Here is a 17,611-nt window from a genome sequence, read left to right as displayed (position 1 = left end):
CTGTTAGTCCTGGCTTTTATGTTGCGGTACTGTTTCCCGGATGATAGCAACTGGAATAGATTCTAGTTGGGATGACTGGGGTCCTCAATGATCCTACGGGCCCTTTTTACACACTTTTGTAAATGTCCCAAATCATGGGAAATTCACAACTACAGATGTCTGCACTACTCTCGTCAGTGTCTTGCGATTAAGGGAGGTACAGTTCCTACACCAGGCAGCGATGCAGCCAATCAGGATACTCTCAAGTGTGCCCCTGTAGAAAGCTCTCAGGATTTGGGGGCCTGTACCAAACTTCTTCAACTGTCTGATGTGAAAGAGGTGCTGTTGTGCCTTTTTAACCACACAGCTGGGGTGTACAGACCATGTGAAGTCCTTGGTGATGTGGATGCTGAGGAACTTAAAGATGTTTACCCTCTCATCCCCAGATCCATTGATGTCAATGGGGGTTAGCCCATCTCCATTCCTCCTGTAATCCACAACCAGTTCCTTTGTTTTTGCAACATTGGGGGGGGAGGTTGTTTTCTTGACATTACTGACACCACTGTCAGAGATGACTTCTGCTCAGTAGGCCACCTTGTTATTGTTTGAGATATAGTTTTGTCGGCAAAGTTAATTAGCAGATTAGAGCTGTGAGTGGCAACACTGTGATTGGCATACAGGGAGTAAAGGAGGGGACTTAGTACACAACCCTAAGAAGCCCCTGTATTGAGAGTCAAAGGGGTGGAGGTGAGGAAGCCCACTCTTACCACCTGCCGACGATCTGACAGGAACTCCAGGATCCAACTGCACAAGGCAGGGTCAAGGCCAAGGTCTCTGAGCTTCTTGTCGAGCCCAGATGGAACTATGGTGTTGATGAACTGTAGTCCAAGAACAGCATTCTCACATAAGCATCTTGCTGTCAACTTGCAAAAGGACTGATAACTAAACAGTTAAATGAACATAGCAGCTGATCTTATTAACTAAGTATTTCAATAAGTATACATTTAGATTCTCAATATAAATTATTGACTAATTCATAAAATAAAACCTTACATTTGTACATATCTTACTTTTGAAATACCTGTACCAAATTAATGAGTATATCTTTAATTAATGTTAACATATTTTAATTGTACTACGGTTATACAATCAGCATTGGATAATAATTAAAAGATATTTATTTCATAGTTTTCAAAAACACTTGCTCCTGAAATTATTAATGTAATAAACTCAGAGTTATCATGAAATAAGAAATTCACTCTTAGAGCATTATTTCCCAGATATGGTCCATGCAACAGAAAACAAAATTAAAAGGAAAACAAATGCAATTAGTTGCTAAAATGGAATGAACTTTACAGTTGCTTGGAATGGTCAATGTATCTCAAAGACCTATTTACCTTTTATTCTCCTCTGTTTTCTCGTGCACATTCTCATTGAGGAAAAATGTATGATCTTCTGGCAATTTATTGCTTTTTTTCAATTCAGACAGAGAATTTTGCAACTCAATTTGTTCATGTTCCTTCTGCAACAATCTGAAAAATACATGTGAATGTATTATCGGGGAAGAACACAATAACGCACTGAACAAGACCTCATGAAAACTATGAGCTTTTCTAAGCTACTGGGTTTATTCCTCCACTGCCAGTTTTTGACTCTAATTTCTCGTATCAGAATAACTGCATGACATCAGAGAAAGCCTTAAACCCCTCAAGCACAATGAAGATCATGAACAGTTAATGTTCTCAAATCATAAAAGTTGAAGAAGTTGACATTTTTAAATCTTAAATTCAGAAGTACACTCTTAGAACACTAAAAAGAATCAAGTCAATTTGCAGTAATATTTTACTTACAGTACACAAGTTCCATGAATGCCAATCAGAATGCTTTCAAAAGAGTTAAAACTGGCATCGTGATTTAGTTTGCTGAGAATTTTTTAAAGTTTGTTTTGTGGGTAAGGCTTGTTTTATGCTACCACATATGCTGCCTGTTGTGACACAGAAGCCCTGCCATTCTACCCAATTACTGCTGCAAACTTTTATGTCCCAAAGACACTAACATCAACAATGATACAATAATGCTTATCAATAACTACAGACTCCATTTCATTATCAATAAAAACATGGGACTGTTGGCAATCAAATATTTTTCTGCTTTTCAATTAAAAGCATTTATTTTATACAGTCGATTTTAGAGAACATCCAATTTTCTTTTCCATTAAGGTTTTCCAATTCAGCCATTGCCCAATTTTTCTCCCACAAATTATTCTGCATGTTGTCATGTCAGTGTGTTCCCTAATATATTTTCTGTGCAATCATTAATTGGGTAATTAATAAGATACTACATATTAAGTATTACATGTTATGAATTCCAGTTTATGTTGTTCAGACTATTCTAGACTGGAAAATTCACAGCTTCAGTACAGTGGTCATGATTACATATTTTCATAAACATAAATACATTCATGTATTTAATGCCTTACAAATTGTGCCAATGTATTTTACAGCCAATGGAATACTTTCAATATCCTTATTGTGATGCAGAATATAAAGCAGCCAACTTGCTCACAGCAAGGGTTGACTAAGAGGAATGTGATGACATGATACTTGTGTTTAAAAATATGTCTTCAGAAATGTTTAATAGATATATATTTGTAAAGACATCTGAGGTAATTCTCATGTTGCCACAGACATTGTGGTTGAAGGGGCTGTTCCTGCAAGTGATTTTGCAAGAAGAACCCCATGGGATGTTTTAGAAAGTTGCCTAGAAATACTATACAATTATTTCCCGATGAAATCATGCCAATCATGAAGCAAGGCTGGTACTTCCATGTGCATTCCATGTTAAAGGTCAAGCATTATTAGTCAGGATTTAAATGGAGCTCAAAGCTTCACTCTACAAGTGTCCTGAAATGGTATCAGTGGACCTAAGAACACACAATGCAAGTATTTTGCTTTTCACATAATTTGAATGAACAATCTGCTAATACTGGAGACATGACTGGCAGCTACAGAACTGACTGCAGCATGCTCAGACAACTTCCCCACATGTCAGAGTGAATGTTTATTTTCAACATTTAGCTGCTCTAATATAAACTCCATTTCAGAAGTAAGGTTATTGGTATCACTCCATTATAGGAGATGTCACATTGGCTACTCAAGCTGATTCAATGACCTGAGCAAGAGAGGCAACAAAATATTCATCAGTAAACAGACATTTTCCAGTCTTCACAGACTCTTACTTGGGCCTCTTTGATGAACAATGTACTCTCAGGCTCACATTTTCCAGTGGGACAATCCTTAACCATACTCTGCTTCCTTAGGAATTTGCAAAGATTTGGCATGATATCTAATACTTTGACAAACTTTAATAGATGTGTTCTGGAGAGTATATACTGACTGGCTACATCGCAGCCTGCTATGGAAGCATCAATGCCCTTGAATGGAAAATCTTACAAAATGTAGTGGAAACAGCCCAGTCTATCACATGTGAAGTCCATCCTCCAATTGAGTGCATTTACATGGAGCACTGTTGCAGGAAAATAGCGTCTATCATCAGGGATCCCCACCACCCAGGACATGCTCTCATCTTACTGCTGCCATCAGAAAGAAGGTAAAAGAGCCTCAGGACTCACACAACCAGGTTCAGGAACAGTTATCACCCATCAACTATTTGTTCTTGAATCATTTGTTCTCTACTCAACTACTTGTTCTCTAATATTGATTGGCATCTGATTAGTTCCAAGGGTTTAGATGGGGCAGAGTTTGTTAAATGTGTCCAGGATGAATTCTTGTCACGGTATGTTGACAGGCCGACTAGGGGGAATACCATACTAGATCTAGTATTAGGTAACGAACCAGGTCAGGTCACAGATCTGTCAGTGGGTGAGCATCTGGGGGACAGTGACCACCGCTCCCTGGCCTTTAGCATTATCATTGAAAAGGATAGAATCAGAGCGGACGGGAACATTTTTTATTGGGGAAAGGCAAATTATGAGGCTATAAGGCTAGAACTTGCGGGTGTGCATTGGGATGATGTTTTTGCAGGGAAATGTACAATGGACATGTGGTTGATATTTAAGGATCTCTTGCAGGATGTTAGGGATAAATCTGTCCTGGTGAGGAAGATAAAGAATGGTAGGGGGAAGGAACCATGGGTGACAAATGCGGTGCAAAATCTAGTCAGGTGGAAGGAGGCAGCATACATGAGGTTTAGGAAGCAAGGATCAGATGGGTCTATTGAGGAATATAGGGTGGCAAGAAAGGAGCTTAAGAAGGGGCTGAGAAGAGCAAGAAGGGGGCATGAGAAGGCCTTGGCGAGTAGGGTAAAGGAAAACTCCAAGACATTCTTCAATTATGTGAAGAACAAAAGGATGACAGGAGCGAAGGTAGGACTGATTAGAGATAAAAGTGGGAAGATGTGCCTGGAGGATGTGGAAGTGAGTGAGGTCCTCAATGAATACTTCTTTTCAGTATTCACCACTGAGAGGGAACTTGATGACGGTGAGGAGAATATGAGTGAGGTTGATGTTCTGGAGCATGTTGATATTAAGGGAGAGGAGGTGTTGGAGTTGTTAAAATACATTAGGACGGATAAGTCCCCAGGACCTGACGGAATATTCCCCAGGCTGCTCCACGAGGCGAGGGAAGAGATTGCTGAGCCTCTGACTAGGATCTTTATGTACTCGTTGTCCATGGGAATGGTACCAGAGGATTGGAGGGAGGCGAATGTTGTCCCCTTGTTCAAAAAAGGTAGTAGGGATAGTCCAGGTAATTATAGACCAGTGAGTCTTACATCTGTGGTGGGAAAGCTGTTGGAAAAGATTTTTAGAGATAGGATCTATGGGCATTTAGAGAATCATGGTCTGATCAGGGGCAGTCAGCATGGCTTTGTGAAGGGCAGATCGTATCTAACAAGTCTGATAGTGTTCTTTGAGGAGGTGACCAGGCATATAGATGAGGATAGTGCAGTGGATGTGATCTACATGGATTTTAGTAAGGCATTTGACAAGGTTTCACACGGTAGGCTTATTCAGAAAGTCAGAAGGCATGGGATCCAGGGAGGTTTGGCCAGGTGGATTCAGAATTGGCTTGCCTGCAGAAGGCAGAGGGTTGTGGTGGAGGGAGTACATTCACATTGGAGGGTTGTGACTAGTGGTGTTCCACAAGGATCTGTTCTGGGACCTCTACTTTTCGTGATTTTTATTAACAACCTGGATGTGGGGGTAGAAGCATGGGTTGGCAAGTTTGCAGATGACACAAAGGTTGGTGGTGTTGTAGATAGTGTAGAGGATTGTCGAAGATTGCAGAGAGACATTGATAGGATGCCGAAGTGGGCTGAGAAATGGCAGATGGAGTTCAACCCGGAGAAGTGTGAGGTGGTACACTTTGGAAGGACAAACGCCAAGGCAGAGTACAAAGTAAATGGCAGGATACTTGGTAGTGTGGAGGAGCAGAGGGATCTGGGGGTACATGTCGAAAGATCCCTGAAAGTTGCCTCACAGGTAGGTAGGGTAATTAAGAAAGCTTATGGGGTGCAAACACAACGAAATCTGCAGATGCTGGAAATTCATACAACACACACAAAATGCTGGTGGAACACAGCAGGCCAGGCAGCATCTATAGGGAGAAGCACTGTTGACGTTTCGGGCTGAGACTCTTCGTCAGGACTAATTGAAAGGAGAGATACTAAGAGATTTGAAATTAGTTGGAGCAGGGGGAAATGCAAAATGATAGGAGAAGACCGGAGGGGGTAGGATGAAGCTAAGAGCTGGAAAAGTGATTGGTGAAAGTGATATAGAGCTGGAGAAAGGAAAGGATCATGGGACAGGAGGCCTCAGGAGAAAGAAAGGGGGAGGGGGGGAAGCACCAGAGGGAGATGGAGAACAGGCAGGGTGATGGGCAGAGGGAGAGAAAAAAAAACAACTAAATAAGTCGGGGATGGGGTAAGAAGGGGAGGAGGGGCATTAACGGAAGTTAGAGAAGTCAATGTTCATGCCATCAGGTTGGAGGCTACCCAGCCGGCATATAAGGTGTCGTTCCTCCAACCTGAGTGTGGCTTCACTCAGCAGGAGAATGGGACGTGGAATTAAATTGTGTGGCCACTGGGAGATCCTGCTTTTTCTGGCGGACCGAGCGTAGGTGTTCAGCGAAACAGTCTCCCAGTCTGCGTCGGGTCTCACCAATATATAAAAGACCACACCGGGAGCACCGGACGCAGTATACCACACCAGCCGACTCACAGGTGAAGTGTCGCCTCACCTGGAAGGACTGTCTGGGGCCCTGAATGGTGGTGAGGGAGGAGGTGTAAGGGCAGGTGTAGCACTTGTTCCGCTTACAAGGATAAGTGCCAGGAGGGAGATCGGTGAGAGGGGATGGGGGGGACGAGTTGTCAAGGGAGTCGCATAGGGAGCGATCCCTGCAGAAAGCAGAAGTGGGGGGAGGGAAAGATGTGCTTGGTAGTGGGATCCTGGTGTCGGTGGCGGAAGTTACAGATAATTATACGTTGGACTTGGAGGCTGTTGGGGTGGTAGGTGAGGACAAGGGGAACCCTATCTTGAGTGGGGTGGTGGGCAGATGTGTGGGAAATGGGAGAGATGCACTTGAGAGCAGAGTTGATGGTGGAAGAAGGGAAGCCCCTTTGTTTAAAAAAGGAAGACATCTCCTTCGTCCTGGAATGAAAAGCCTCATCCTGAGAGTAGATGTGGCGGAGACGGAGGAATTGTGAGAAGGGGATAGCATTTTTGCAAGAGACAGGGTGGGAAGAGGAATAGTCCAGGTAGCTGTCAGAGTCTGTAGGCTTATAGTAGATATCAGTAGATAAGCTGTCTCCAGAGATGGAGACAGAAAGATCAAGGTAAATTTGAGGGCAGAGTGAAAGTTGGAGGCAAAGTTAATGAAGTCAATGAGCTCAGCATGCGTGCAGGAGGCAGCAACAATGCAGTCGTCGATGTAGCGAAAGAAAAGAGGGGGACGGATACCCATATAGACTTGGAACATGGACTGTTCCACAAAGCCAACAAAAAGGCAGGCATAACTGGGACCCATGTGTGTGCCCATGGCTACACCCCTGGTTTGGAGGAAGTGGGAGGAGCCAAAAGAGAAATTATTGAGAGTAAGAACTAATTCCGCTAGACGGAGGAGAGTGTGGTAGAGGGGAATTGGTTAGGTCTGGAATCCAAAAAGAAGCGAAGAGCTTCGAGACCATCTCGGTGGGGGATGAAGGTATATAGGGACTGGACGTCCATGGAGAAAATAAGGCGGTGGAGGCCAGGGAACTTAAAATCATTGAAAAAATCCAAAGCGTGAGAAGTGTCACGAACATAGGTGGGAAGAGATTGAACAAGGGGGGGGGGGGATAAGACAGTGTCAAGGTATGCAGAAATGAGTTCAGTGGGGCAGGAGTAAGCTGAGTCAATAAGTCTACTTGGACAGGCAGGTTTGTGGATCTTATGGGGTGTTAGCCTTCATAAGTCGAGGGATAGAGTTTAAGAGATACGATGTAATGAAACTATAAAACTCTAGTTAGGCTACACTTGGAGTACTGTGTCCAGTTCTGGTCGCCTCACTATAGGAAGGATGTGGAAGCATTGGAAAGGGTACAGAGGAGATTTACCAGGTTGTTGCCCGGCTTAGAGGGTATGGATTATGATCAGAGATTAAGGGAGCTAGGGCTTTACTCTTTGGAGAGAAGGAGGATGAGGGGAGACATGATAGAGGTGTACTAGATATTAAGAGGAATAGATAGAGTGGGCAGCCAGTGCCTCTTCCCCAGGGAACCACTATTCTGTACAAGAGGACATGGCTTTAAGGTAAGGGGAGGGAAGTTTAAGGGGGATATTAGAGGAAGGTTTTTCATTCAGAGAGTGGTTGGTGCGTGGAATGCACTGCATGAGTCAGTGGTGGAGGCAGATACACTAGTGAAGTTTAGGAGACTACTAGACAGGTATATGGAGGAATTTAAGGTGGGGGGTTGTTATATGTGAGGCAGGGTTTGAGGGTCGGCACAACATTGTGGCCCAAAGGGCCTGTAATGTGCAGTACTATTCTATGTTCTATGTTTTATGTTCAAAGGGGATAACTTCACTCAACTTCACTTGCTTCATCAATGAAATGTTAACACCCTATGGACTCACTTTCAAGGACTCTCATGTTCTCAATACTTATTGCTGATTTTTTAATTATTATTATTTCTTACTCTTGTATTTGTAGAGTTTGTTGTCGTTTGCACACTGGTTGAATGCCCAGTTGGTGTGGTCTTTCATTAATTCAATTATAGCTGTTATTCTACTGTGGATTTATTGAGTATGCCTGCAAGAAAATGAATCTCAGGGTTTTACAAGGTAACATATATGTACTTTGATAATAAATTTACTTTAAACTTCGAATTGGACTGCATACCCCTGGAGGTCAAGTTCACATTATCTCTCAGCTTCTTTGCCACAGGCTCTTTCTAAACAACTACAGCAAGCAGATCTCTAAATACAGAGGAAATCATCAAGTCAGGCAAAATCTAATAAACAAGCAACATTTCAGGCCAAGTCATTTCATCAGGACCAGCAATTCTCTGCTGTACATATTTCTCAATTTGCTGCTCACTTAACTCTATGCTCCAGAAGGAAAGATTTCTCAATTTTGATTTCAATGGGATAGGCAGCATTTGTACATTGAGGTCACCAGGCTTCCTACTAGGAAGCCTTTGACTGTAGTCATGTGCCTGTAAGGGGTCCCTACAACTAAAATGGAAGTTATGCAGTATGTTTTAATGAGAGGCATAGATAGGCTGGATAGGCAGAATCTTTTCCACATAGAATGGTGTCAAAAACAAGAAAGCACAGTATTAAGGCAAAAGGAATGAATTTTGTAGAGGATCTGAGGACTTCTTGTTATATAGAAAATGCTTGTTATCTGGAACCTCCTGGCAGGGAGGTAGTGGTATCAGGTTCCATCATCATATTTAGGAGACACTTGAATATACGAAGCATAGAAGGATTCAAATCTAATGAGGGCAAATGAGATTAGAGTAGGTAAGCAAAATGGTCAGCATGGACGTGGTGTCGCAAAGGGCCCACTTCAGTGCTATGAAACTTTTTCACGAACAGGTGAAGTTTCCATTTTCTCAGTGTTCACCTTGTTATTAATCATGCTGAATGTTTTGTTTCTAGGAAGCACGTCACTCCTTCATCCTGAAAGAGTCTTCATTGTCAAGTTTTTCTTTAGCAGCCCAGGGGGATAGATTCTGAGAGATATGAACTACATTCAACTTCAGCATCCCCTCACTCCAGTCCCAAAAGCCAAATGCAGAAACAGCAGCATTGCAGGTATCTCAACAGTGGCAGAAAGTGGCATTAGTCCCATCAGAGTGGTTTTATTGGTTGCCACGAAGCAAATCCGGAGGCTTCATTGTTAGACAACGTTCAGTATACAATGATCCAAACCGAAGATAGCTACTGGTGTCAGATACATAATAGCAGAAGTGTCTCAGGGCCATGCAGTAGAACTTATGGGGTAATTCAAATAAGAAAAGCTGGAGAAAATTATTGGTTCCAGGTGAAGTTACCACTCAGGATCTCCCAGGGAAATATTGTTGATATAAGTGATTCTTTGATAGCTTCTTGTAGAAAAAATGTAAAATCAGAGATCTTGATTCAAGTCTCCACACACCAACTACTACCACCAACATGGTCAGGACAGATGATTAAGTAAAAGATACAAGTCCATTGTTCATGTTTTAAGGTCCATTTTACAGTTATACAGTCAAGCAGTACAGAAACAGGCCGATCAACCATCTAACCCAGTCCCATTTGCCCATGCTAGGTCCATAGCCCTGAAACTTATCCTGTCCATCTGTCTATCCAAATACACATTAAATGTTGTTAACGTACTAAGGTAATTGGTATAAAGTGGTTGTAGATCACTCAAGCATTTGTCATAAGGATATGGAATTGCACCATTGCCCAGGATTTTCTCCTGTGAAGGAATCTTGTAGCCACTTCGTATTAGGCTCTCATAATCTCCAAGGAATGTATCTTTAATGAGGGTCTGCACAGCTTGATGATTACCTTGGAATGTATCTTTTTGACAAGAGTCTGCATGACTCTGTGATCACCCTGGAATGTATCTCTAATAAGAGTCTACATGACTCTGTGATCACCCTGGAATGTATCTCTAACAAGAGTCTGCATGACTCTATGATCACCCTCGAATGTATCTCTAACGAGGGTCTGCATGACTCTCTGATCACCCTTTGATGACAGCATCCATTAGTCTCTTGAGACCATGGATCTGTGCCTGGAAAGTCTTGCTTCAGGGCACAGGCCTGGGCAAGGTTGCATGGAAGACCAGCAGTTGCCCAAGCAGCTATTCTCCTCTCTCCATGCCAAGGGACTGTTGTCCAAGGGAAGGGCAAGAGCCGATACAGCTTGGCACCAGTGACGTTGCAGGAGTTGCCAGAGCGAGGTTGAAGGCAATGCTGGACTGCCTTAGGGACTCCAGATCTGGATTTGTCCACAGGGTTTACTCGTGAAGCCTTTCTCATAAGGGGGTATGGCTGCAAGGCAGCAGCGGTTCGAAATCAGAATTTCCCTCTCTTAGATAGACTGCCTTCCCAGGTTGTCGAGCTCCATCTACCCGAAGCACTGGTTTTACGGCGCCAGGACCCACCTTTGCCCCTTCTCCTGTCGGTAGAAACAGTTCCGCCGGGCTTAGTGGCTAAGCCACACGACATCACCCTTTAATGTATCTGTAACGAGGGTCTGCATGTCTCTCTGATCACCCTTTGATGACAGCATCCATTAGTCTCTCGAGACCATGGATCTGTGGCTGGAAAGTCTTGCTTCAGAGCACAGGCCTGGGCAAGGTTGCATGGAAGACCAGCAGTTGCCCAAGCAGCTAGTCTCCTCTCTCCAAGGGTCTGAATGACTCTCTGATCATCCTGGTATGTATCTCTTTGACAAGAGTCTGCAAGCTCTATAAATGAACATAAGAGATGAATTCCTCTCCCTGTTGCCTCTGGCCTCTCTGGATGTGCTACTGTGTAGCTGCTTTGGCTCTATGTATTTTAAGGCCAGTGCCTTTTGGATCATTGTGCTGTAAAGTTATTGGGAGGTACAGTTTGTTCATTACATGCCATGTTGTATGATGTGGGCAATCATGGTCTTTTGACTATGATTGTTCTTGGCAAATTTTTCTACAGAAGTGAATTGCCATTGCCTCCACGAACAACACAAAATCTGCAGATGCTGGAAATCCAAACAATGCACACAAAATGCTGGAGGAATTCAACAGGTCAGACTGCATATATGAAGAACAGTAAACAGTTGACATTTTGAGACAGGTGACACCAGCCATTATCAATATTCTTCAAAAAGTACCTGCCTAGCATCAGTGGTCACATATCCAGGACTTGTGGTATGCACCAACTGCTCATACAACCATACAACCTGCTACCACGGTCTCACATGACCCTGAATGGGGAGCTGTGGAGGTGCTATACCTTGCCCAGGGCTGACTTGTATGCTAGCAGAGAGAAGGAAAGCCTTGCACCTCCTTTGATAGAGATGTATCTCCATCCCACCATCCTTTGCTGTTACCTCCTTAACTGTGCATCACCTCCCTCTGGTGCTCCTTCTCCTTCTCTTTCTTCCATGGTATTCTACACTCTCCCGTCAAATTACACCTACACCAGCCCTTTATCTCTTTCACCAATCTACTTCCCAGCTCTTTACTTCACCCTTCTCCCCTCCCAGTTCCACTTATCACCTACCACTTTATACTTCTTTGTCCCTTACCCCCACCTTCTTACTTTGACCTCATCTTTTCTTCTAGTCTTAATGAATGGTCTTGGCCCGAAACAGCGACTGTTTACTTTTCCACAGATACTGCCTGATCTGCTGAGTTCCTCCAGCATTTTGTGTGTGTTGCTTGGATTTCGAGCCTCTGCAGATTTTCTCATGTGAGTGACATATTGTTATTTGATTCTTGTCCTTGTCGACTGAAGCGCTTGTCTACTGTAATGCTCTATGTTCTATGGAGGCTGAACTGAAAGAGGTCCAGTAAAGATTAGTAAAAAAATCCTATATTAGTATTCCTTTCTGAATGCACATGGCTCTACTGTTGTTTCATGCAATTTTTGACAATTTGCAAGGCATTTTACAGGGGACTTGATTTAATACTAGTGCCAATGCTTTTGCATGCCAGAAATAAGTAAGATTACATTTCAAAATCCAGTTTCTAGACAAAGACCTACAGTAGCTTCCCCAAACTCTGCATTGGGTTGACAGTTTTTTTTTATTTTGGTTTTCAAGTTCCCCACATGCTCTGAAATGACCTTCACCTAATACCTTTTTGTTAGCAAATGCTCTACCAACTGACTTCAACAAAAGAACCATATACTCTATGTTCCTGCCAGAAAATAAAGACTAAATGGTATTGATATACATACAGTAAAAATAGTGATTTTCAATTTTACTTTGATTGTGCCCACTTATTGCCCACAGTTTTTATGTATGCATTATAATGACTGCATTGATTTGACGTGATAACTATTGTGGTTTCACACATCCTAAAAGCATGACAAAATTGAATTTTTGCATTATCCTGATGTTGCCTATTGAAAAACTTTTGATGTATACTACTGTATTGCCTTGGGTAATAATTACAATGGAATGAAAATAAATCACAAAATGTTTTTTTAAATGTTATTGTGAAGATCAGAGGTCTAGTAATGTAGTGCATTGTGTTTTCCTCTAAGCTAGGGTCAGCATTGGAGACAAGGGTCCCTATTTTCTTAGGGACAATGCCGAAGACAGAGGTAACCTTAGTCTAAGTGACTGCAGTAGTTAAAGAAGGTCATCTTAACAGCTGCTTTAGGGCAACTTGAGAGGGGCAAAAAACTTGTGCCCATCCCTTATTGCTTTTGAGAAGTTGGAGGTAAACTGTCTTTTTTATACATTAAAATACAAAAATACAACTGCAGATGCTGTGGATCAAAGAATACGTGCACAATGCTGGAAGAACTCAGCAAGTCAGGCAGCATCCGTGAGAAAAGAGTAGCCAACGCTTCGGGCCGAGAACCTTCATCAGGAATGGGGGGAAAGAGAGGGCCGAAGCCCAGTAATAGAGATAGGGGAGGGGGTAGGGCCTAGAGGCGCCAGGTGGAAAACCAATCAGAGGAAAGATAAAGGGGAGGGGGAGGGGATAAGCATGAAAGAACTGTAGAGATAAAGAAGCAGAAAGTTAAAAGGGGAGAGAGGCAGAGAGGGACCTGGGATAGGGGAAGGGGGAGGGGGAGGGAATTAGCATAAATTGGATAAATCAATGTTCATACCACCAGCAAAATGCTGGTAGAACACTGCAGGCTAGGCAGCATCTATAGGGAGAAGCGATGTCGACGTTTCGGGCCAAGACCCTTCGTCACGACATCGCTTCTCCCTATAGATGCTGCCTAGCCTGCAGTGTTCTACCAGCATTTTGTGTGTACTGTTTGAATTTCCAGCATCTGCAGATTTCCTCATGTTTGCTCTTCATACCACCAGGCTTGGTTTCCCTTCTGGCGTCATCAAAGATGCCCTCACCCTCATCTCCTCCACTTCCCGCACTTTAGCCCTTAACCCATCCTCCTGTCACCACAACGGGGATAGGGTTCCCCTTGTCCTCACCTACCACCCCACCAGCCTCCGGATCCAGCATATTATCATCCGCAACTTCCGTCACCTTCAACAGGACCCCACCACCAAGGACCCCTCCCTACCCCTCTCAGCTTTTCGCAGGCATCGTTCCCTCCGCGACTACCTGGTCCACACGTCCCTCCCCACAGAATTCCCACCTGGCACTTATCCCTGCAAGTGCAAATGCTATACCTGTCCCTACACCTCCCCCCTTACCACCATTCCGGGCCCCAGACAGTCCTTCCAGTTGAGGCAACACTTCACCTGCGAGTCTGCTGGAGTTGTCTATGCATCCGGTGCTCCCGTTGCAGCCTCCTCTACATCAGCGAGACCCGATGCAGATTAGGGAACCGCTTCGTCGAGCACCTACGCTCCGTCCGTCACAATGGACAGGACCACCCGGTTGCCACCCACTTCAACTCTGCCTCTCATTCCCATCTAGATATGTCCATACATGGCCTCCTCTACTGCCATGATGAGGCCAAGCTCAGCTTGGAGGAGCAACACCTCATCTACCATCTGGGTAGCCTCCAGCCTGGTGGTATGAACATTGAGTTCTCCAATTTCTGGTAATTCCCTCCCCCTCCCCCTTCCCCTATCCCAGGTCTCTCTCTGCCTCTCTCCCCTTTCAACTTTCTGCTTCTTTATCTCTACAGTTCTTTCATGCTTATCCCCTCCCCCTCCCCCCTTTATCTTTCCTCTGATTGGTTTTCCACCAGGCGCCTCTAGGCCCTACCCCCTCCCCTATCTCTATTACTGGGCTTCGGCCCTCTCTTCCCCCCACCATTCCTGATGAAGGGTCTCGGCCCGAAACGTTGGCTACTCTTTTCTCACGGATGCTGCCTGACCTGCTGAGTTCTTCCAGCATTGTATACGTATTTTTTTATACACTGTAGTCCTTCTAGGGAAGATACTTCATGGAACCATCAAGTACAGAGGTTTAGATTTAAGTCTAGTGAAGAGGTAATAATAATACATTTTCCAAGTCTTGATGGTGTGAGGGAACCCTCTGATGATGGTATCCCCATGTGCCCATTGTCCGTATCTTTTGTTTAGATGGTTGAAGTTGCCAGTGTGGGAAATGCTGCTGGGACAGGTGAGCTAGTAACTATAGAATGGACCAAACTGCAAGCTCTGTGTACACTGATGGAGAGAATGAGTGTTCATGGAAATTTCCAGAGGTACCAACTATGCATGCTTCTTCATGCTGGATGATGTTGAAATTCTTGAGAATGATTGGCACATGCTCATCAGGCAAGTGGAGGGTATTCCCTCACACTTCTGATTTTGGTGGAAAGACCTCATTGTATTGAAGAGTTTGTTGATGAGACAGTCATTCCTGGATGCACAGCCTCTGGTTATTGACAGTGGCAGAATCAGTGGCAAAGCAAAGGTTAGAGGCTAGACTCTATTTTGTTGGAAATAAGCCCTGATGGACTATTGGATTGTTGGACAGTTAGGCTGTTGGATTGTATTAGTGAGTATTTGCCACTTGTAATTATTTCAATGGTGGCTTTGCCATTTTGTTGATGATTGTTGGACTGTTTAATCTATTCTAATCAGTATGAGTCTAATCATAATTTATTTATTCATCCATGCAGAAGATTTCTCATAAAATGCAGATTAGACCCAATATGATGATTTACTGTACTGTTCATCTCTCAATCCAGTCTATGGAGGGAAGATGTCAACAACCACACAATAAAACATCATTTACTCAGCAATATCCTTTTCAAAGATGCCCAAGTTTGGATTTTTTCCAGAACCAGCTAACTTCAGACTTGCCTGAGACCAAATATTGACTAAAGAGCTAAGATTTGGGACACTATTTGGAAACTCCATCATGAATCATCTAACAGCCTGAAGTTTCAGGACATAAAGAATGCCATTGTTTTGAACCCACTCACAGACTTCTTGCAAAGAAGTCTTAATGTTCTAACTGTGCTAATTAATTGTGGGTAAATACGGCAATTCAAGTGCATGAGGGTTGGGATCAGATGCTGCAGCAAGTAGTGGACCCTACCCAGTACATATCCCTCCACATAATTGGTAGTGTCTATGTGAGGCATCATGTCAAGAAGGCAGCATCCAAAATCAAAGAGCCCCACCATCTGGGGCATGCCATCTTTTCACAGCAATCATTAGGCAAGAGGTAAAGAAGACTGAAGTCCCAGCCAATCAGGTTCAAAGATGGCAACTTTCCTTCAACTATTTGGTTCTTGAACCAAGTAGCAAATGCATAACACTACAGTTCAGCAACACTATTATCACTTTTATTATTTTGAACTAAAATTGGCTTTTTTTGTACTAATTGTGTTCTTTCTTGTAAAAATAATGCATAATTTGTGAACATTTTTCTTGTGAGCTTATATGAAGCTGTGTTTATAATGCTGCTGCAAGCTTTTCATGCACACAATCTTGTTCATATGACAATGAACTTGACTCTGACCCTAGTTTTGATACATTATGACTTCCTAGATGAATGCAGTCTCTTTAGAAAAGTGTACATATTTTCTCTTATATCTCCATCCTCTGTTTGGCAGGATAGAGTTTCTCAAAGCGTGCTTCTTTCTGCTTGCTCTCCCTGCAGCTGGTGTTGGGCGTACTCATTTCTTGAATATGTTCCTTGCCTGAAGAATTCACATAATGAAAATTTGTAGTGTCAGAATCCTTTAAAAGACCAGAAATATCTTCAGGCACTACAAAGACTTTGAAGTGAAAACAACTTTGAAGTATTCTAACCAGCTAAGTCCATAATAATACAATCAAAATATGTTACAAAACCTTCCAATATAATACCTGAGAGCAGTGATAGATAACTTTCAATTTGATGTGAAGATCTGAAAAGATTGGACATTATTCTTCATAACCAAAAGCTAAATGACCAGGATGCATCTGATTACTAATTCAGTGCTAAATTTTGAAGCATGAAACTCAAATAAAAACTTCTGCAGGAATAAAAATAAATCAAAAAATTAATGATGGATATCTAGTAATAAACAAAAATTGCAGGTCAGACAGCAGCTCATAGAGAGAAAAGGATTTACTATCTCAGATCAAGCAAATGCCTTAAAAGAAATATGTTTTAAACTGCAAAGAAGGAAGGAGGAGCGGAGACTTAGACAGAGTGTGAGGTAAATTGTTGTGAACTCGTTAACACGGGGTGTTGAAGGCATATCTGGAGGATGTGCAAATGAAGAAATATAAGTGAAGACAGAGGAGAAAGAAATAAAAAAAACCAATACTTGTGCAGATACAATTCACTGGATACAAACAAGCTGGATGAACTCAGCAGGTTGGGCAGCATCCATTGAAATGAGCAGTCAATGTTTTGGGCCAAGACCCTTTGTAAAGGTCTCGGCCCGAAACGTTGACTGCTCATTTCGACGGATGCTGCCTGACTTGCTGAGTTCATCCAGCTCATTTGTATGTGTTGATTTGACCACAGCATCTGCAGTATACTTTGTGTTTACAATTCACTGGAGTTGCTAGAAATCTGCAGGAAAGGAGAATCTAAGAGGAGAATAAACAGAATTAATGAGTTGATGACCACACATCAGAACTTAGTTCTGACATAAACTGGAAAGGATGGTAAAATAATGATGTTAAATTTAATGCTGACTCCATTGGGTTTCAAAATAGAGAGAAGGAATATGATATTTAAGTTGTCCTCACTGGAGTAGGGCAAAAGGCTCAATATTTCTCTAGTCTAGCTTGCAATGTGTCTGTAACCTGTCTTAATGCCAACTGTGTTTCCAATGCTGCTACTTCAAAGACAAAGGAGCTTATCTCTTCTCTTTAATGGCATGCTCAATTGATCTGAGGCACTACAAGGTACCCTTGTCATCTATAAAGAAATCCTTCTAATGTTTTCCATCTGTAAGTGGGAGGAAAAGAGGTGATCTGATTACCTCACTATAACATCAACTGCTATTTTGCAGTTGCTATTTCCATTCAAGGGATTTGAGA

The 17,611-nt window shown here is 42.8% G+C and overlaps 1 protein-coding gene across 1 annotated transcript in view; it reads right to left on the bottom strand.

The window, feature by feature from the left end:
- The window catches only part of LOC132379690 (uncharacterized), a 168,094-nt gene that overhangs the window by 73,010 nt on the left and 77,473 nt on the right, over positions 1–17,611 (bottom strand). The window contains exon 6 of the mRNA XM_059947949.1: positions 1,377–1,511. Within this exon, the coding sequence (XP_059803932.1) occupies positions 1,377–1,511 (135 nt within the window). The remainder of the gene's footprint in view (positions 1–1,376; positions 1,512–17,611) is intronic.

Source organism: Hypanus sabinus, chromosome 22 (genome assembly GCF_030144855.1).
Source record: "Hypanus sabinus isolate sHypSab1 chromosome 22, sHypSab1.hap1, whole genome shotgun sequence".
Taxonomy (NCBI): Eukaryota; Metazoa; Chordata; class Chondrichthyes; order Myliobatiformes; family Dasyatidae; genus Hypanus; species Hypanus sabinus.
The sequence above is the reverse complement of the archived record's forward strand: the minus strand, read 5'-3'. Positions and strand labels throughout refer to the sequence as shown.